Source organism: Oryx dammah, unplaced genomic scaffold (genome assembly GCF_014754425.2).
Source record: "Oryx dammah isolate SB20612 unplaced genomic scaffold, SCBI_Odam_1.1 HiC_scaffold_22, whole genome shotgun sequence".
NCBI lineage: Eukaryota > Metazoa > Chordata > Mammalia > Artiodactyla > Bovidae > Oryx > Oryx dammah.
Window position 1 is genome coordinate 306,296 of NW_024070206.1, and position 21,905 is coordinate 328,200.

Here is a 21,905-nt window from a genome sequence, read left to right on the forward strand (position 1 = left end):
ATTGATTTAAAACCATGTGCATGACACTGGGGACGGGAAGGGTACTTAATAAGAAACCATTTTAGGCATACACAGCTTACTTGATAAAATTACATTTTGAGGCAGGGCCCAAGGTGGAAAACGCTGGAGGGAAGTTCCATAGCCTCCTACAAGGCCCCTGGTTTCATTAAACACTTTTATGGAGTTGGAAGTTAATCTACCATTTCCCTGGTCCTTTCCTGCCAGGATGACAGGGGATAGAAGGAGGAAGCAAGAGCTGGTGTGCAGGAAGGAAGGAAGACCAGAAATAGGGGCAGTCATTATTCTTATTTCTGTTTATTCTACATCAATCTTCCCCGCAAAAAAAACACTTTGTCAGTGGTTGGCTTGGTTCTGTTTCAAAATAGAAAATCCAACTTTCATGGAAAAAAGCAAGTCTTGTAATTCAATAATATTTTATTTTCAACAGCATAAAAGGAATTCAATATTGAGCCTTCAGAGCAAGAAGAAAAGTTGAACCTATTTACAACGAAGCCGGCGGGGGTTTGGAGGGGTGGGGAAGGAGTTCTGCCGTCCTTCCAAATTCAAACCTCCCAGCCACCCTCTTTCTGCAGTGAATTAACACTTGAACTTGTGACACAGGTAACTTCTCAGAAACATCTTTAAAAACATACTATTGCTACGCGTTACCGACTAGCTATCCACAGTAACTGAACCCGTAGACGCTGAGAAACATATGCACTGAGGCAGCAGAAGCGTTTTCAGCCGCCCGCCCAACAGCATTAAGCTCCTCCCCGAGTCCCACTAAATCACAGCGACGACGCAAGCCCCCCCAACACCCAGCATTCCTTTACTGCCTACTGTGAGAGTCCGGATGCATTTAAGTCCCTGGTGGTCAGACATCCACAAGCTGGAGCCGGTTAGAATTTCCTGCCAGTGGTCTCTCGCCAGCAACAGGTGGGCATTCTATCAAAAGTGAAAGTGATTTTTTTAAAGTTAGGCTTAAATTATTTATTCTGCAGCAATCTGTTAAATCTTTTTCGTTGCTGCTGTTGTTGACCTTCATTGAGATATACTTGACATAAAACATCGTACCAGTTTAAGGTGTACAATGTAAGGACTGAATATTTGTAATATATTACGAAATGACCACCGCAATAAAGTGAGTTAACACATCGATCGCCTCACCCACTTACAGCTTTGCATGAGTGTGGTGAGAACTTTTAAGATCTACTGTCTTAGCAACTTTCAAATACAGGATGCGGTATTGTTAACTAGTGGATACCACGGGGGGAAGGGGTGGGGTGGGAGGAATTAGGAGATTAGAGCTGACACATATACACTGTGGATAATATGTATGAAATAGACAAGTGATGGGGCATGCTGTATAGCACGGAGAACTCTGCTTAACCCGCTGTGCTGATCTAAGGTGAATTTCTATTGAGACCTGAACTTCCCATTGAGGTGCTGCCCCTTGGTTACCGCAGGTCCAACTCTCCAAAAGTCCACAAAGTTCTGAAAACGAAGTCTTTTTGTAAGCAGGAGACATGCCCACGTGGCAGCAGAGCCTGACATTTGGGGCTGCCCAGTGTCTTTATTTACTTTGTGCCAATATTCTACATTTTATGGCAGAAATATTAAGATGTTGATTTATAGGGTGCTGTTCCAGTTTCTGTCAGTGGAACTCCATAACATACAGTATATGCAACATATTATCTTTCTAAAATCCCCCCAAAGTCAGACTTTGAAGGAAATATTGGTCCCTTGTGTTCAGCATAAGGAGCTGTGGATGTACTGCCCCCAAGTCTCATTCATGCCAGGAAAGCTTTGCAGCGCCCATGTCCCAGGAAAAAGAGGACGTTTAGTACATTCTGCATCCCAGAGAGGGAAGGCTAAGCTTTGGTAATAAAAATTCTTTAGATCCTCCCTAGAGGAATTTTCTTTGAGAAAGACCGTGTTCCTGCCAATAACCCTGGATTGTCTGACAAATAATGAACACAAATTTTTTTTCTCTAAGGTGATTCCTTAAAGCACCGTCTTCTAAGGGACTGGGAGGGAAAATAAAAAACCAAAAAAAGGATTAGAAAAAAGGTCCATTAGGGTGTGTACCGGTGGCTTCCTGATCCAGCAGTATTAACAATTTATCGTTTTTAGAAAATGATTCTCTAGAGGCAGAGTCGGCAGAGAAGTTGGGTGGGACTTAACCCGGGCTCTGCCACTTAAGGAGAACAGAACTTGCCAAAGAAAACGATGTTTCGAGTTTTGTTGTGCCTGATGATGTAAATAAAGGGGTGGTCGGCATTGAACTCATCCTTGTGTTGCAGGATCCGTGACCCTGGCACCTCTATGGAATCCCCACCATCTTCAGTTATTTCTAAGGACACTCTGTGAATGACATTTGAGAGGGCCACTCCCTTTGTCTCTGACATCCCAGAGAAATCAGAGGTATCCTCATTAAAGATGTTTTTCAGCCCTAAGTTTTCCAGACTAGCCTTGGGATCAATCATCTTTTCCACCTTAAATTTTGGAATGGAGAGTTTGACTTTGGCATTGGCCATCGTGCTGGGATTTGTCCACTGCAAGAGCGTCTCTGAGTTGAGTTGTTTTTCGACCTGAAGGACAAAAAGCAGAGGAAATTATTTTTTTTATTTCCAACTGTAAAAGATCCTGCTCGATTAAAAACATACAGGGTCACTGAGGGCCTGATTTGGAAGTAGTACAGATGGTCCATCAAAGACAGAACCGACTCTGCAGGTTTGGGATGTGAGGAGGCTCTCCTACAAATGGCCACCAAGCCACCCGGCGCCACTCTCCCGCACACCTGAAGGCAGTGGTCCCTTCGCTCTGAAATTCATGAGAGCATTTCTTTTCGCTACAGAGGAGCTCCATAGAGATGAGTCCATGGTTCATGATGATGCGTGGACAATGGTGAAATAAGTGTAAAATTAGAAAACCGCTTCTGCATTATATTTACTGAAAGCTTATTTTAATTCCTCTACTAGGAAACCTAAAATATTCATGCCCTAGGCATAGCATCAAATTTAAGCTAAAGTTACCCTTTTCAAAATGAGAATTCGAACTGTCTAAGGTCATTCTTTAAGACCATAGGTGATGAATGCATCCATCTCAGTTGGTCATTTTTAAAATGAGAGATATGCAATGATGCGTAAAATGATTTAGTCATAAAATTCTTCATTGAGCAAATCTTAAATTGCTCCTTGCCCTTCCAGTCTCTGCACTGGCTAGAGGAGAAATGCATGTTAAACGGAGAATAACATCTTGACCGTTACTACATGAGGCAATCGGCACTGAAGTCACTCATGTGAAACCCATAAAAATCAGGGAGGAGACAAGGTCACAAGCAGATCATCAGCTTTTTTTCTAATGGGGGAGGGAGCCATTGGACTCTCTTGCTAATCTATGATAAGTATTTTTCATGGATACTGTTTCATTTCAAACAAATTATTAAGACCAAAGCTTCCCAGGTGGTGCAGCGGTTAAAGAACCCGCCTGCCAATGCTGGAGATGTAAGAGATGCCAGTTCAGCCCCTGGGTCAGGAAGAGCCCCTGGAGAAGAAAATGGCAGCCCACTCTAATATTCTTGCCTAAGAAATCCCATGGACAGAGGAACCTGCTGGGCTGTAAAAAGGAGAGAGAAGAATGAACAGAAGGAAGATGGAGACAGGAGTTATGATCCAGTTCATACAGTAACAGATAAAACATAATGAGAACCAAAGTAGCAGGGAGGCTGAGACCAAGCTGGCCCATCCACCGCGCCAGGGAGTAACTGAGTGGCCGGAAATAAGCGAATCCTAGGTTCCTCAAAGAGGCACTCCTGGGGGCGCAGACGGGGAGAATCCGCCCGCAATGCGGGGGGCCTGGGTTCGGTCCCTGGGTGGGGGTGACCCGCTGGAGAAGGACATGGCGACCCACTCCCGTCTTCGTGCCTGGAGAATCCACGGACCGGGGAGCCAGGTGAGGCACAGGCCGTGGGGTCGCGCAGAGTCGGCCGCGACTGACTGAGCAGGGCGCAGCACAGCCTGGCGTTCGGAACGCTAAGAGGGCAGCTCCCAAGCTCCTGGGCGCACACGCCGATCCTGCGTGCCACACGCGAGTCTGTACCGTGCGCCTGGCCCTCGTGCCTGCGTCCCCTGGTAAACTCAGCACTCAGGGTAACAGTTTCTAACCCCTGCGACGGCCGTGAGAATCAGATGACCGGTGCATGGGTGAACTTACAGTTCCTGGCGCACTGTAAGTACCAAATAAACATTAGCTGTTTTCATATTGAGGAGAAAAACCCCAAAAGAACCCTGAAACCGTTGGAGCCCATTGGGCAAGGTTACCGGGCGCCCTCCGTCAGCCCCACAAGGCCGCCCAGCGCCTCCTGGCGCCACTGCGCGTGCGCGCTGCATCCCGCCGCCCTCCTCACCTGCTCCAGGCCCGTGGGCCCGTCCTCCACGTCCTTGGGCAGCAGGATGAGCATGCTCAGGTGCTTGTTCTGAAAGGGAAGCTCTATGATCTTACAGTTGACACCATCGACGTGGCCCACACAGAACGCGGCCTCCATGTTCATCATCTGCACTGGTTTGGTGTCCGTCTGCAAAAGGAGAAGAGATTTGCTCTGCCTGCTTTTCGCACACACACCCACACACACACGCACACTCACACACGCACACACACACACACACGCGCGCGCGCACACACACACACGCACACACACACGCGCGCACACACGCACGCACACACACACGCACACACACACACGCACACTCACGCACACACGCACACACACGCGCGCGCACGCACACTCACACGCGCGCACACACACACACAGCACACAAATTTGTTCCTAATATAGCTTCAAGTCGTTATGGCTTAAAGCGGCCGCAGGGAGACCCACACAGTCCTATCAAGAGTTTATGACTTCCTCTGAAAAGTTATTCGTGTGCTTTATAACTACAGGAACTAGACATAATATAATACTGTGTTTGCATATATAAAACTTTAAAAATAAGATGGAATGACTGGAAATACAAGTAAACATTAACTTAGGGTTTATAGATGCTTGTAATTACAAGATCTTTCAACCACTGCTGGTGGAGCTCACTTGAAAGTCAGCTCCAGCGCAAACCCGCATACCCATTTATGTAGCTTCTCCTCATAAAATGCCTATTATGGAGAAGTCAGCATATAGCAGAGCAAAATCACGCTCGCCTAGTCCTCCATCTGCCTGTGATTTCTGTCACCCCTCCCCATCCCCTCTTCTTGCTCCGATCTGATTAGACATGAGGACCTCGGGTTTCGGTCTCAGATGTGACATAAACAGATGCCATGAGATTCAGGGAATCACTGCAATCTCCCTGGGTCTCAGTGTCTCTGTCAGCAGCATGAGGGAACTGGAGGTCTCAGGATGGCCATTCCTCTGGGGGGAAGGTGGGAGGCGGGAGCGGGGCGACGCAAGACAGGGCAACTCTGGCTATACTTTTCCTTTAAAATAGAGGAAATGGCAAAATCTACAGATTTTACAAAGGTGTTTGTTGGTTCATTGGTGCTTGTTATATTATCCTCCATAATTTACTGTACACTTGAAATATTTCTTAATTTTAAAAATTAAGAATGATGACAAATAAAATTATCTCGAAGTCCTTTACAGCTCCTATCCCACAGTCCTTCTCTCCAGGCAGCGCCCCAGGCCTTTTTTCCTCTGTGTCCCCATTAATATCTGACCTTATTGCCACAGAGGTGACTCATTTTCTAAAGAAAAATTAATTCATACTAGGGAGTAAAGACTGATAGTAATTTAGTCCAACTTATTGTCTGGGTTTATACCTCTCACGGGATGTTTGCCTGTTAACTGAATCTCTTTGGGGGAAATTTCAAACATCAAGTCTGCAGAATAATAGGACAGTTCTTATCTGGCATCTTCAACAGTAAAGCTGAATCTCACCCAGAGTATCTGCAAGCAAACTAGGCCTTACTCGTTCTACTGTTTCTATATGTATCCATTTTAGCACTTGTCACGGTGTCAGAAATACGTGTGTAAGACTTTCCTGGTGGGTACAAATCCACCTGCCAATGCAGAGGGCGCGGGTTAGACCCCTGGCCCAGGAGGACCCCACACTCCGTGGAGCAACTGAGCCTTCACGCTGCATCTCCTGTGCCCGTGCCCGAGAGCCCGCGAGCGACAGCTCCTGAGTCCCTGCGCTCCAGCTCCTGGAGCCCGAGCCCAGAGCCTGTGCCCCTCGGAGAGGAGCCCGCAGTGCGGAGCCCGCAGTGCGGAGACCGCACCCAGAGAAAGCCCGAGGACAGCACCGAAGACCCAGGACAACCGAAACTAACTAAATAGCAGCGTGTAAACGCCAAAAAAGGGGAAATACTTTAGAAAAGAAATATGTGTGCGTGTGACAGCCCCCACCTCATCTGGACTACAGTCAAAGCAGGAACCATGTCTTATGCCTTGGTGTATCCCAGCACAGAATAGCTGCTCAGTAAACATTTGGTTGTTATTAAATAATTGAAGACTTTGCCTCTACATATAACCAAAAACAAAATTATGAGTTTTTTAAAAAAAAACTACTTTTGCAATTAACTGGTAATTCTTCCATTTCTCAAAGAAGATACAGATTTGTCTAAAAATCTCCATTAGTTTAGTGTTACTAACTGTTTCTGAATTCACAAAAACTGTGATCACCAAAAACTGTCATCCATTTCATTTTTCAGCACTGACTGTGGAAACAATAATCCCATTTTCTAAAATATAAATTAAGACATGTCTCTGAAAATAAGACGAAGTAACGACCATCCCAGAAAATGCAGAGTGCATGCGTGCGTGCGTGCGTGTGTGTGTATGTGTGTGTGTGAGTGTGCGTGGGTGTGGGTGTGTGCGTGTGTGTGCGCGTGTGTGTGTGCGCGTGTGTGTGGGTGTGTTCAGCTTTGTCAGAAGAGGCATTATACTAAACGTTTAATAATATAACTTCATTAGTTTAGTCTAGCCCTTAAAAGACATGAGACCGAAGGACATGGGAAACGTTTTAGTAGCATCACCCGAAAGTTTAGGAGCTGACAAAAGCAACTCAAAGGAAAGCTAATAACCTGTTCATTCAAAAGCAGGGTGTGGCCCCACACAGCCTTGAATAGTGTTTCATTTGATGAACCTCTGAGAGATCAATGGCACTTTAAATCCCTATTAATTCTCTTTCTAGAGCCCAAGACTCCAGGATGTTGATCTGACCTCGCTTTATGATTTAAAAACAAGAATAGAGGAACTGACATGTCCTACCCACCTCTGTAAAACACTCATTAACAGATGTAAAAACACAGACCTGAGCCTGATCAGCACAAGAGTTCATGGTGAACTCACTCACTATGGCAGGACCCTGATGACCTTCTGGGCTGGCCCTGCAGCTGGTATGAGAAGCACCATTAGCAACATCAACTCAATGGACACGCGTCTGAGCAAAGTCCAGGGGATGCGAAGGACAGGGAAGCCTGGCACGGAAGTCCACGGGGTCGCCAAGAGTCGGACGAATGAGCGACGAAACAACAGCTGTGGGTTCCAGGAGAGACCTGAGGACTAGAGTCGATCACAGGGCTACAGGGTAAATAAGCTTCCTTCCACCATATTGCTGACTGATGAACAGTCTGAATCTGTGTTATTATCACAAGCCAGATCTCATCAAACGAAACCAAATCACAGCATCCTATGAATGTCTGGAGTTTCCCAGGTCCTCTACCTGCTCTCAGAAGGAGAGCAGTGAGCAGTCCTGAAGAGAGATCTTAGTTTCCTGCCCAGGAATTAAACCTGGGTAACCCAGCTGAAAACCAAGAGTCCTAGCCACTATACCACCAGGGGCTAGAGGCTAGAAGAAGGTAGGCCTGGCTCTTGCCCCTTTTTGAAAGCAAGAATGTTTCAAGGACAAAAACTATAAAACCAGGTACAACGTTCATTATTAGAGACACACTACAATGTACGGGTGAGCAAACGGTAAAACAGTTTGTTTATCTTCCTCAGAAGCAGAGCAGAGATGCACACACAGAGAAAGGGTATCGGCCGCCTCTGCAGTGAGGGGGCGTCGGTGAGTCGGAAGCTGGGCAGAGACCCCCCGGAGACGTCCTGAGTGAGGAGGTGACGCAAGTCACTCACGCGCGACAGTGGGGGGGGGGGGGCCCGGCTTGGTTTCCCTTTGGCCAATCACCTTGTTTCTTTCTTCACACCTGACTGGTCCAGGGACCCTCCCCAAGATCCATGCACAACTTTTCTTCTAAAATGGATCCCACCACAGAGGTCTATGGGTGTGTGTCCACACTTATAATGGGGTGAGGTCTCCTCCCTATTCGACCCCCAAGAAGCCTCCCTGCACACATGCAGACAGAGAAGACTTCCTTGACCTCAGGAGTGGGCACCTTATCTCTCTGCTTTAGCAGAGCTCAGCTTTTGCCACTAGCTTTGTCCTTGGGAGTGTCTGGGGGAGAACAAAAGCTCAGCTTTACTCCATGTGACAAACACCGGGCATCCAGCCCAGAGGCCCACTGTCTCCCACCTCACAACGAAAGGGTCAGTTTTCCAGTCTCCGGTCTACAACTTCATTATTCACTCAACAGTGTTAAAACTGTACTTCCCTACAACGCAGGTTTGTAATGCTTCTCCATAATGACTCCCAGCCCTGGAGATGAGTAAGCTATGCTTTCTCCTTCACGGTCAGCAAGCACCTCAAAGCATTTTCTAAATTAAAATACCAGAACCATGTACTTTACTGCCAACAGGTGAGAAATGAGATCACAGAGGAGTTTATTAACCTGGAATAAGATTCCCAAATGGTTATGCTTCGTGATGATCCAAAGGCCTCTGACGTTGGGATTTAGTTTGTTTCTTTTCCTTTCCTTTCTTATTAGTGACCCCAAATATCTATAGCTATTTTCTGGTTGGTGATTTCGACTTAACCACTATGTTATAAGGACTTCCTGGTGGCTCAGATGGTAAAGCGTCTGGCTGCCATGCAGGAGACCTGAGATTGATCCCTGGGTCAAGAAGGTCCCCTGGAGAAGGGAATGAAAACCCACTCCAGTATTCTTGCCTGGAGAATCCCATGGACAGAGAAGCCTGGAGGGCTACAGTCCATGGGGTCACAAAAGAGTTGGTCACAACTGAGCGACTAACCACACACTGTATTATAAGCTCTGTAAAATCATACTCAGACCCTAAGGACATCCCAGAAAAAGAATGTGAGTCTCTGGATTATGGAGTTTTTTCTACACTCACCCCCTGTCAGCTGTCTTGGGAAAAGATCACCTTTTGTGCCTTAATTGTCCTCATCGGAGTGAATCCCCAGGGTCCCTTGCGTGGCTGTAACTTTTTGGACCTGCAGCTGGGATCCTCTGTCTGTTGCACGCAGCCCACGTACCTTGTTGATTCTGAAAGGGCATTCTTTGGTTTCTGACTCAGGAAATTTCTTCATCCACTTTCCAACAAAGTAGGCAGCATTAACCACAAGGATTTTGGTCTGGTCATTCACACTGTTGTCAGCTAAAATGTTCTCAAAGTGGCCTGCAAACAGTTTTAGGAAACCACAAATTGCACAGGGTTACTCTTCCAAACCACCTCTGATGTCCACACACAAGTCCCTCACTGGCTAGGGCCACACCTATAACATGGCTTGGTAGCCCAGCCCATCTCATTTCAAAAGGATCCCTTCTCTCCTTCCATCCCGCCACACCCAGCCTCTCCAAGAGGCCTGAGAAGGAGGGCGACAGGGGGCAGGGGAGGAAGGAGGAGAGCACTGCCGCGCCGTGGCGTCTCCACCGCGCTGAGGAAGGCCGTGCTGGACACTAAGGCGCGGTGCCCTGCACGTCTCCCCCTTTACAGATGAGGAAGCTGAGACTCCCTGTTAAGTCCCTTGCCCAAGACGATGCATGAGCAATGCGGAATTCAGGATTCAAAGCCAGTTCTTTGTGACTCCAAAGCCTGTGCTCGTGGGGAAAAAAAAAGTACCAGAAACCTTATTTTCTACCCAGCCCTGCACTCCATACTGTCACGTGTCCTATCTCACTTCCCTCATGACGATCCTGGAGGGCAAAGGTCATCATCCCCATTTCACAGATGAGGGCACTGAGGCTCAGAGAGGCCACGTGGCTCTCCAGGTTCCCTCAGCTGCCAAGCACGTTTGATGCCTGGACAAAGCTCTCCTCTTTACCCCGAAGCTCCCGCCCCTCCTCCTCAAATTGCCCTGTTGGCAGTGTGTCTGCCTCCAGGTCAGCCATAACCACCACCATAGGCTCCATAACAACTGCACCCACCATGGAGCTCAAGCCCTCAACAGACAAAACAGTTCGACGGTGACAAACCCTTAATAAAGTCTTTGCTTTTGATTAGCACTGATGTTTGTGCAAAAGATTTTTCTTTGCCTTAATCTCTTAGATCTTCGCACCACAGCTCAGACCCCCTTCCCGGGCTGCGGCCAGGTGTGCAGGGAACTGCACGGGTTTCATCGCCGTCTTAAAATTCTCAACAGCTTTTAACCAAGGGCCCTGTGTTTTCACTCTGCACTGGGACCTGCAAACGTTGTAACCCATCCTGCCAGTTCTAGGTGATGGGCTGACCACATAACAGCCTCACTGAAGAAGGAGGGAGCTGGTTAATGGTGGGGGGGGTGTGTTAGACGCTCAGGCGTGTCCGACTCTTTGAGATTCCATGGACCGTAGCCCACCAGGCTCCCCTTCTGTCCCTGGGATTTCCCAGGAAAGAACACTGGAGTGAGGACTCGTTTCCTTCTCTAGGGGATCTTCCTGACCCAGGGATCGGCGAACCAGGGTTTCCTGCACTGCAGGCCGACTCTTCACTGTCTGAGCCACCACGGAAGCTCAAGTGTGTTGACTTAAAACTCAAGCTTCTGATTTCAAATTCAGAAGTTTCTCCACTTAACTACCTTCTCCAGGAAAAAATTCAAACTTCTGAAGATTTTAAAACGGAGGCCGCTGGAGAGAAATGCAACTTGTTAACAATTTTAAAAGCAAACCTTACATAGCAATTTAAATGGGAGCTCTTCTTCAGGTATGTATTTTAAAATTGTGCCTAACCTGGTATTACCTAGACCAGATCTTTCTTTGTATACAAAGTCAAAGAAAGTTCATTTCAATAACAAATATACATCAATGTACACATTTGTGTGTGGGCATGCTATGGGCTTCCCAGATGACTCAGTGGTCAGGAACCCACCTACAGATGCAGGAGACGTGGGTTTGATCCCTGGGTTGGAAAAGTCCCCTGGAGGAGAAAAATGGCAACTTACTCCAGTATTCTTGTCTGGAAGATCCCATGGACAGAAGCTACAGTCCTGGCAGGCTACAGTTCATGGGGTTGCAAAAGAGTCAGACACAACTTAGCAACTAAACAACAACAAGTGCCTATCAACAAGAGTCGGACACAACTGACGTGACTTGGCACACACACAGCCGTGTGAAGCTGAAGTTAGACAACATATGCTCCATTGCACAGTAAACTGAGACTCCATGTCCAAATCCCTCCATTGATAATGGTAGCGTCTGGGTTTAAATCTAGGCTTGAACGACTCCCAGCCCACGTCCTCCCCCCCCACCAGCCCCGCTGAGCCTGTGGTTGCGGTGGCGGCTCTGTCACTCGTGAGTCAGAGTGCCCAGGGGGCACCTCACGGCGCTGGGCCTCTGCTGCGGAAACACGTCCCTCCCCAGCCTCCGGGGAGCGCAAAGCACCCGAAAACCCCGCGAGGCTCCGTGTCCCGCGCGGATCTCTCCTTGTGTCGAGGGCAGGGGGACGTGAACACCGATTGGCACCCAAATTCATCTTAGCTCCGATTCCTTCTTAGCAAGGAAGACAACTCACAGAGAATTTTCATGGAGGGAGGGGCCAGGAAAGGGAGAGGCCTCAGAGAAGCGCTGAGCAAGAGGCGGGAGCTGTGCCGCTGGAGGGGGGGGGGGGGGCCTGGGCCGCTGGAGGGCCGACCGGGATGCAGGCTTGAGACCAGCTTCCACCGTGGTGGTCTGTCTTGTTCCACCTTGTCAACACGTCTTTTTGACAACCTAAGGCCTTTTGTCCTTTTTTCCTTAATAAATTTGTAGAATTCTGAGCTGAAAGTAGCTTGGAGGATAATCAGTTTGCATTCCAAGCCCTTCACTTCCTGATTGAAAAACGAGTCTCGGAAACTGCCCCAAGCTGTCCTTTGTTAGAGGCACATCTGGGGCTCCAGGAGGGCTTGCGGCAGCCCGTCCTGGATCATGACAAGGCAGACTAAACCGAAGCATCTGGAATTCCACCAACTCGTGACAGAGGCAGGAGACACCCAGAAACCCACGTGGTTGAAATGGCTTGGTACACAAGAATTCGGCTCGTGTACTGAAAACATTCAAAGAACCCTCCAGATGTTCGATTTTATACTTAGCAGACTCATGAGAAGACACCGTCAATTTACTTAGTGATTTATAGCAGGATAAGTAAAGGATACTTGCCATCTGTGAGTTCCTTAATTGAGTTGTTGATCTGACCTTTCGTTTCTTCCAGTTTATCTTTAAAATCAACAGTCTCCATCTCTTTTGCATAGGGTCTCTTGGTGGAGCTGATGAACTCCTAAAAAACATCCAGTTCATAAAATCACAAAGTCCTTAAAGTCTGTAGTCAAACCATTGTGCCCTTACACAATTCCAGCACAAGGACTTCTAAATGTCTATTACTATGGATGCCCTTTCAAAATCTGTAACACAATATAAATCGAAATTTCATGTAAAAACCAATGAATTTTCTTTGTATTGCTTCATTTGTTCAGTTCTAAGACAATACGAGTATTAAATGCCTCCATCAGTTTCTTTCTTTGGGGAGAAAAGAAACATTACGCTAAAGGCGCACAACAATTATACGAATTCCAATTTCAGAAACGCAAAAGTGTACATTTATATACGATGTTTTAGAATGGAAGAAATGCATGGAAAAGGGAACTCTATGAGAAGAAAAATCTAACCCACCCTGAAGTAAAGATTATAAAGATGCTTGCTACTCAGAGTCTGGTCCAAGGACCAAGATGGGCAGCGTTACCTGGGACCTTGTTAAAAGTGCAGAATCTCAGGACTTCCCTGGCGGTCCAGCAGCTAAGGCTCCATGCTCCCGGAGCAGAGGACCTGGGCTCAGTCCCTGGCCAGGGAGCTAGACTGCACCTGCAGCAACCAAGGCCCAGCGCAGCCAAATAAATGTTTAAAGATTTAGGGAAAACGCAGAGGCCCAGGCCCCACCCTAGACCTACTGAATCAGAATCTGAATTTTCAACAAGATTCCCAGATGACTCACCTGCACATTAAAGTTTGAAACAGCGCTGCAAAGAACAGAGCAGTGTTTCTAATTACGATGCTTGTTAAAAATGCAAAAGCCTAAATCCCATCCCTGCTGATCTTGATCCAAGTGACCCAAAGCCGAGGATACACATTTGCAACACCAGGCAGTTGTGATGCAATTGGCCCTCCACAGACCACACTTGTTTTTACTGTTACTAGTAAATCTGTAGATGGCATACAACCCGCAGAAGCAATGGAAAGCACTCTTTTAAAAAATTCCTTGCAACTCCTGGTTTAAAATAATACGAAATGTTGAATGGAAGTTCAGCCAAACTAAACACAGACTGATTAAATGCCATGTCACTTCACTTCTGAGTACAGGACTCCCTGGATTTTTTCCAGAGCAGCCAGAGCCTTAGCCGGTTGGATTCTGTTCATTGCGACCCAACTTTAGGACTAAGAGTTACCATTTACTGACAGAGCTTAGAACGTTCCAGAGACCTTGCAAGAGGAAGGGCCTCCACTGTCTTCACTGCCAGCAGCAAAATGTGTTTAAGCATCCTTAAGGACCAGGGAGGTTTGGAATGCTTTCATTCTTGGGCCCCAACTCACATCTCAATATTTCTTTAATTCCCCCAGGTTATTTTGGGAGAAGGCTGTGTGTGTGTGTCTTTAAGCAACAAAAAGAAACTCACAACAGTATCTAGCGATCTGTATCCCCAAAAGATCCTTGCCAGAATAACAAACAGTGGCTCAGAGGTTAAAGCGTCTGCCTGCAATGCAGGAGACCTGGGTTCAATCCCTGGGTTGGGAAGATCCCCTGGAGAAGGAAATAGCAACCCACTCCAGTATTCTTGCCTGGAAAATCCCATGGACAGAGGAACCTGGTGGGCTACAGTCCATGGGGTCACAAAGAGTCGGACACGACTGAGCAACTTCACTTTCACTTTCTTTCACTTTAGACAGGAAAACTAGGGCAAAATATTTAACTGGGAGTCAAGATTTGGAAAGCTTGAAATTCTGACCATCCAAACACAAACTGAACTCGATATTAATAAAGTAGAGAATGAGCATCTCTGTAGTTGGGGAAGTTGGCTACGTGTTTCGAGTGGAGATTTTTTAAATATTATGATACACTCTGGATCAAATTTAAGGATATTTCAGTGTTCTTTATATGATTCCTCCAAGAAACAGCTAGAATTACCACCACAGCCTTGTATGGTATCCACCCACCTGACCAGCCTGGTAAACAAAACTAGTCCATGGCTGATGAAAACTGTCACTTCACACAATTATTATTTTTCTTACTGATTTTGGGAAACATCAGAAGAACACTGTGTACATGAACAAGCAAGGTAAAGAGCCTAAAATCTCCCCAGGTCACCTGCCCTGACGCTGAAGGAAAAAGAGGTTTAAATTACGGGCTGTCTTACATCTACAGAGACGCATTTGTTAGAGAGTTAATAACCCCATTTTCCACCTCTCTCAGTGAGGAAGCTAAGCGAAAGGGTGGGGTGTGTGGGTGTTTGAGAGGGAAAAGGAAGCTCATGGCTCCTCTGTATTGTAAGTTAAAATATGTGACTGCAATTGATTCCCACCGTATTCAACCTCTCCCCTGGGATTAATTTATTTTAAATAAACCATAAATGAACATCTAGAAAAAGTCGTTGGTCTAACCGTGAGAAAATGTTACCCCTGGTAAACAGCTGAATCTTACTAATTCCATTGAGCCACTTACTGTAGAAAGATTCAGAGATTTTTCTACGTAGAGCCGTTTGATTAATTTCAGGGAGTAAAAGGAACTCAGCTTGTTGACATCCGATGTTACTGTTTGAAATCCAAAGGGCACATCTTTGACATTTTCAAAATGAAGGACCTGCGAAGAAAAAAATCCCCATCACCCATGAAGCGCTGCCTGCTCCCTGGCAGTGGACACACGGCTTTGGCCAGCCTCCTGGGGACGGGGCCTGACCGTCTGACACAGACCACGAGCTCTGCGGTTCCCAGAGAGCACGGCTGCTCAACCTTAGCGCTGCTGGCAGTTCTGGCGGGGTAATCCTAGGGGGAGGGGCGCAGGGGGCAGTGCTAGGGCACCCCGACACCCTGGAGGCCAGTAGCATGCCTTCTTCCACTTGTGGCAACAGAAGTGCCCCCGGTCATTGCTGAGTGTCCCTGAGAGGGTGAGAGGGAAGGGGCAGACTGTCCCAGCTGAGAAACACCGGCCTAAAGGTACTCGACTCTTGCTTTAACTACAAGGAAAACTTGCCCTTTCTTCAGAACGATGCCTCTATGTTTTTCTCCAAACTTGGAAAAGATGGAAGTAGGTTAAAATTTCTACCCAATTCAGAGACAAGAAGAGAGAAATTAAAGCCAAGAGGCGATCACTAGGCCAGTGTCAGACTCCAGGGCACGGGTGTCTCCAGAGCTCCTCGGTGTCCTAAGCAGTGCCAAGCGCGCTGAGGGCGTCGTTTAAGGTAGGCAGCTCCGTGCCATCTACGGCCTACGGTTTAGTAGTCCGGCCTTTCACCCCGGCCTGGACCTACTAGAAATGTCTTGCCCAACCCTCAGAACTTCACTCTCTGCTCTGCAAAATGGGCTGACAACACCTAGCTGTCTAAATTGCCGTGAGGGTTACAGACACTATCTGTAAAACATCTAAAATATTATATGGATTCAAAATGTTAATAGTTATTTTTATAGTAATAAGCCACTTAAAACCAGGATGCTATTTTCTGGAAGGCTTAAAACCTTTTATTTTATTCCTAACTTTTTTGTTCCAACCAATAAACCAACATCTTCTCAGCTCCATGGTGCCCAAAACATGACATCAGGATAAAGTGCTTCTCTCTCCATCCTGACCCATAATATCCAAGCCCTGATGCCACACCTCTGGTGACATCACTTATGGGCACACTGCACCCATGAGTCACAGAGCCTCAGCCCTGCTGGTCCAAAGTGGTACATGGCTGTCACGCCTACTGAATGGCAAACAGACCAGAAAGTTAAAGAACCCAGGTAACCACGGCAGGAGAACCATAGCAAGCACAGAGAGGGCCTTCACTCTCGCCCAGGAGCAGGCGCAGCACCAGAAACGCTCTCCTCCGCCTCTTCTCTAATGGTAGGTGAGGATCTCCTCTAACGGTAGGTGAGGAATGAGGAAAGGGAGGTGGGGCAGGGGTGGTGTGGTGGGAGAAATGAGACGAAGAGATGAAGCTCCTCTCCCCACAGAGGAAGTTTCCTCTTCAAGGCCCACTCAATCTCAAGTGTAAATTCTCCATTGCAATTAGCATGGATATATTCCATCTATCCAGTAGGGATATGGAATAGGGCAGAATATACTATAGAGTAGAATATAGTAGAGCCTGCATCTTAATATAAAGCAAGATGCTGTAAACAAACTCTGTGCGTAAGACAGAGGGTATAGACATACACTCTTCCTGGTTGGGGTATTTGCAGCGGGACATTAACAAACACCCCTTTGATTGGCACTTACATTCTAACAGGTAGAAAGATGTCACATGACTTGTCAAAGGCCACTTGTTAGTGGAAATGCTTTTGATTGTCTAGTTAATCCCTGGGTTCTCCCCCACAACACAGTGCCTGTTCTAAGCGTGGGTTGCAGGCCAGACTAATGAGCTTTCACATTTAAAAAGAAAATTGAGAGAGTGCTAGAAGTGAGAAAATACTCAGCCCTGAGCAAACCTGACCACAGAGCCTCACTGCCTTTCCCCAGGCACCACCGGTGCTTCTTGGTTATTCTTTCCCACTCAAAGCAGAGGCAAGCTACGGGGCTTACCTGTCCAATTTCATCTGCTGTGTCCCCTTTGGCACCGACTTGAGCAAGTGACAGAGAGGTGGACAGACAGATGGGAGAGAAGAGGATGTTGTCCGCTGGCTCCTTTTCACACAGCTGTTTGTACAGGTCAACTGCAAAAGCCGAATTTGCCAGTCGCAGGGCCTCCATTGTGGGCCTGGAACAAAGGACAAGACAGAGGTTATTTCCAAAGCATCTTTCGAGTGTCCTCAACTGCATCCGGCCAACGCAGTGAGAATCCAAGTCAAAGCCACAGGCTAGGGTAGAAGAGAGGCAGGGACCTCCGGTAAATGCAAACCTAAAGCCAGCGGTGACGCAGCTCCTGCCCGCACGTCCTGAGGTCTGAGTGTCCAGACCCGAGGCCCTCTCTCTGGACAGCTCTGCCGTGAGCCTCTGAATCCAGGCCCACTCGGCTACAACGACCACCGTCAGGAGTGGGATTAGTGTAACTAGTTAGATTAACTGTCAATCGGGACACCTCTTCTCTGCATGTAGCCAGGACAATCGTCAACACTGATGAAAATCGGTTTATTTATCTATATTGTTTCAATTAGGATTTAGGTTAAACCATATAAAACTGAATCTTTTGTAGATTTCAAAAACAGTCAAGTCACAGCAGTTCTGTGTGATTTCAGTTAAAGAGAGAGAAGGCAGCTTCAGCTAAAACTATGGGGCCCAGGGCTCAGTGGTAAAGAATCTGCCTGCAATGAAGCAGACCCAGGTTCAGTCCCTGGGTCGGGGAGATCCCCTGGAGAAGGGGATGGCAACCCTCTCCAGTATTCTTGCCTGGAGGATCCCAGGGACCGAGGAGCCTGATGGGCTGCCGTCCACGGGGTCTCCGAAAGAGTCGGACACGACGGAGCAACTCAACGACAGAAGTGGGAACCGCAGCAGTGGCCTCCTCTGGTCTCGCCTGAGAACCTCATTGCTCTGAAGCCGAGCTGCCCCCAGGCGGAGCCCACAGATCCCCTGGCAGCCGAAAGGTCCTTTCACTGGGTCCATGAGGTTGAAACTATTTTCATAATTGTGCTTAGACACCATCTTCCTTTCACTCTTAATCTCTCACAAATACACAGTGGAGTTTTCCAGAGACTATGGTGGTGGTGGTGGTGGTGGGATAGTTGCACAGTCGTCTATGAAGCCAAGTGTTAAAGAGATTTGCAGAAAGAAAAAATGATGTTACTCTTCTCTTTGTATTATTTCACTTTAGAAAAGTTATTTTTCATAAAAGTATGTTATCCATGGTACTATGTAATGGTTCCATTATTGTTAATGAGTTTTTAAAATATTTCAGAATTTTTTCAGCTTTAATTTCTAACAACATCAATAGATATAAGCAACATTTTAAAAAAAACTCTGGGATTCTCAGTTATTTTTAAGAGTGTAAAGGGATCTGGAGGTTAAAGTTTGACAACTGCTGTGCTAATCAAAGGTCTATCTGTCTAGTCCTAGAGCAGCAGATATTGACTGATGAAGCCTGAAGGCTCCTGGGTAAATCCAGCGGTCAGGGCATAGTCCCTTCTAGAAGCCAAGCTGAGCTACATGAGCCCCTCAGCTCTGCCTGACCCCAGGACAGCATGTAAGGGGCATCATTACCCGTGGATGACCATCCCAGGGATCGAGGTTTGAAGCATTCCCCCAAGGCACTCAAGCACTGTGCAGTCGTGCATTCAGACAGCAAGAGCAAGCATGACATTGAAGGTCCTCGGATAGGAAGCGCTCCCTGGCCTCAGACGAAGCATCACCGCTCAAGACAGAGGGCTTCCGTCAGTCAGGAGCCAAAGACGCATTAGAGTCAAATGCATGAACAGGATCTCAACTTTGTACCTTATCCCTGAACAGAATTTCAAAATGCCAAGACAAGAGGCTAAGATCCAGGAGCGTGCCCCTCGTCTTCACACAGTTCTTCAGAATTCTCCCTTTTATGAGACATGTGGCTTGTGTATAGGACAGACTTCAAAAGATCACAATAAATCTCAATCATAAGTTTATTAGCAAAAAAAAAACTTTTCTGTTGCCCCGTTCACGCTCACTGATCTTCTCCAGTGACTGCTTTCTCCCACGTCTGATAAGCACAGCCAAGTGACCTGAGCGTTTCCATTATGAACCTATGATTAGGTAGCTGGGGCTTCCCTGGAGATCCAGAGACTAAGATTCCAGGCGCCCAGCGCAGGGGCCCGGGTTTGGTCTCCGGTCAGGGATTTAGATCCCACATGTGGCCAGTGAGACCAACCGCAGCCAAATAAATAAATAAAAATAGACATTAAGAACATTTTTAAAAAAAGGTAACCTGAAGTCAGGCCAGGGACCTTACATTTCTTTAAGGCCTAGTATCTTACTCTCTCTCCTCTGGGGAGGGCGGGGGCCGTGAAAGGAGAGTGAACTCTCGGGGGAAGGGGACCCCCAGGAGGAGGGCAGAGGGCAGTGAGACGCACAGAAGCATGCGTCCCTCACAGGGAAATTCAAAGGTCTGGGGAATCCCAAACTTTCAGGACAAGAAGCCCGGCTTTTTCCAACAGCGAATTTAACAATAATACTGAGCTTATCTGTGACTAAAATTCAACAGGAGCTATTTCTCTGCCAAATAGAAAAGGCTATTTCTTCACCCAGTAGAGAAACCTAAACCCAAATGCCTGCAAACTTCTCAAACAACTGAAGCCCTAACCACACAATACGAAAACACACCGACTACTTGTGTTTGTTAGAACATGCCTGTTTCTTCCAGGCATATATTGCCAACCAGCTAAGAGAAGAAAGCCGAATAATTTTGCATCATTTATAACAAACTTTAAAGCTTGATGTCTTTTGTGTGTTTAAAGCCTTGGAGTAATCTGCTGAGGAAGTTTGACTGCAAACATCTAAGTGCGGATCCCACAAGTGGATCAAAGGGTGAGGACTGAAGCATCTTTCATTCATTCCTTACAACATTATGAGAATATTTCATCCAAATGGCTCTAAGTGAGTACAAGATCATGGTGGCTGTAAGCACAGCTAATTACACAACATAGTTAACACTGGGTTGCAATCCAAGGCTTAGATTCGGTCCCTGTTGGAGAATGTAAATCAGGACACACTGAACATCTAAGTTGGCCACAGAGACACATCATCAGTCAAGTGTTGCCTGGTAAACCTGATCAGTTGCTTGGTAATTAGCTCAAAGTGACCTGAAAACGCTGTGAAGCTTTCTGGTTTGATAGCTCAAGGGAAGAATTTGGCCACAGACGATGGCTACCTCCTTGTGCTGCAAGCTGAAGCGTTTCAACAGATCTCGGCAACTTTAGCAAAGCATGCACAAGAAAATGGGTCAGGTTCCTAAGCAGACCTTCTTGCAAGAGCAAATGCTGTAAAAATTAGAACTACCATACGGCCCAGCAATCACACTACTGGGCATGTACCCTGAGAAAACCATAATTCAAAAACAGACATGTACTCCAATTCTGTTGCAGCACTATCTATTAATACAACAGCCAGGACATGGAAGCAACTTAAAAGTCTATCAGCAGATGAATGGGTAAAGATGTCGTACATATATACAATGGAATATTACTCAGCCATAAAAAGGAACAAACTGAATCATTTTAGACATGTGGATGGACCCAGAGTCTGTCATACAGAGTGAAGTAAGTCAGAAAGAGAAAAACAATCGTATATTAACGTATGTGTGTGAAATCATGATGATGAAATCTAGATTCATCTGGTACAAACCAATCTAGTTCCAGGTGAGAATAGACATACAAACAGAACCAATGTGTGGGCAAGGGGCAAAATGCTGGGGGGCAGGCAGGATGAGCTGGGAGATTAAGCTTGACATAGGCACACTACCATGGATAAAAGGGATAGGTCAGAGCCTGCTGAATCACACTGGGAGCTCAGCCTGGGGCTCTGAGGGATCCAGAGGGCTGGGATTAGGGGAGAGGGCTGGGAGGGAGGCCCAAGAGGGAGGCGATATGCACGGCAGAAACTTATACAACTTTGTAAAGCAATTATACCCCAGGAAAAAAATAATAAAAACATCAAACCAAAAAGAAAATTATGGATACAAGAATAGAGATTAGCAATTCCTACACGGTAAATTTACATATCGAATGACCTGGTCAGAGTGCTAAAGTCTCTGCAGAGTCTTCATTTTGTTATTCCATTATTACAGAGATAATGTCTTTCATTTTCATGAAAACCTAATGATTAGAACAAGTAAGGAGAATTTCATTTACAGTTTCAACATGGAAGACACTACATCCTTTAGTCACTTAAAAGTTTAAAAAGCATTTTTGTTTCAATCAGAGAAACGTGAGAGAGAAGCTAAAGTACCAATGCAGATACAATAAGCAGCAGAAAGCTCTAAGAACGCCACTGCGAAGCTGCTGGTTGTTTTTATTATTTGCAATGCGTCCTAAAGTCATAAACATTTAAAGGCAGACAAGATCCTGGTTTGGATTTAATCTGGCCCCACCTCTTCATTTTAAAGGTGAGGGAAGGCAGGGACACAGAGATAAAGTGATTCTCCCAGGCCACCCACGCGGGGAGCGAGAGTGGTCAGACCAGACCCAGCACTTACTTCTTCTGAGCTCCTGGTTCCCAACCACACCTATCACCTTCCTTCTCAGTAATTGTGTCTTTGCTGGCATTTGCTCACTCAGGAGCCTTTAGAGTTCCAAAAACCCTCCATGTCTTGGATTACCCCTTTAGAGACATCAAGATGCCTTACATGTTTTCTTTTTTTTACTTACATGATTTCTTTCTTTTTTATCAAAACAAAAGTTTCTCCCCCTGATTTTCCTACTGGAAGAAACTCTTGTTCTCTACCATTAGTGCTGAAACTATC

The 21,905-nt window shown here is 46.6% G+C and overlaps 1 protein-coding gene across 1 annotated transcript in view; it reads right to left on the minus strand.

Moving 5' to 3' along the window:
• Positions 1–299: 299 nt before the first annotated feature.
• Positions 300–21,905, minus strand: part of SERPINB5 (serpin family B member 5) — a 24,009-nt gene continuing 2,403 nt past the window's right edge. Inside the window, exons 2-7 of the mRNA XM_040264261.1 lie at positions 17,066–17,240; positions 15,008–15,145; positions 12,457–12,574; positions 9,381–9,523; positions 4,409–4,576; positions 300–2,591 (exon numbers count right to left, since the gene is read on the minus strand). Of these exons, the coding sequence (XP_040120195.1) occupies positions 2,199–2,591; positions 4,409–4,576; positions 9,381–9,523; positions 12,457–12,574; positions 15,008–15,145; positions 17,066–17,233 (1,128 nt within the window). The 5' untranslated portion in view covers positions 17,234–17,240 and the 3' untranslated portion in view covers positions 300–2,198. The remainder of the gene's footprint in view (positions 2,592–4,408; positions 4,577–9,380; positions 9,524–12,456; positions 12,575–15,007; positions 15,146–17,065; positions 17,241–21,905) is intronic.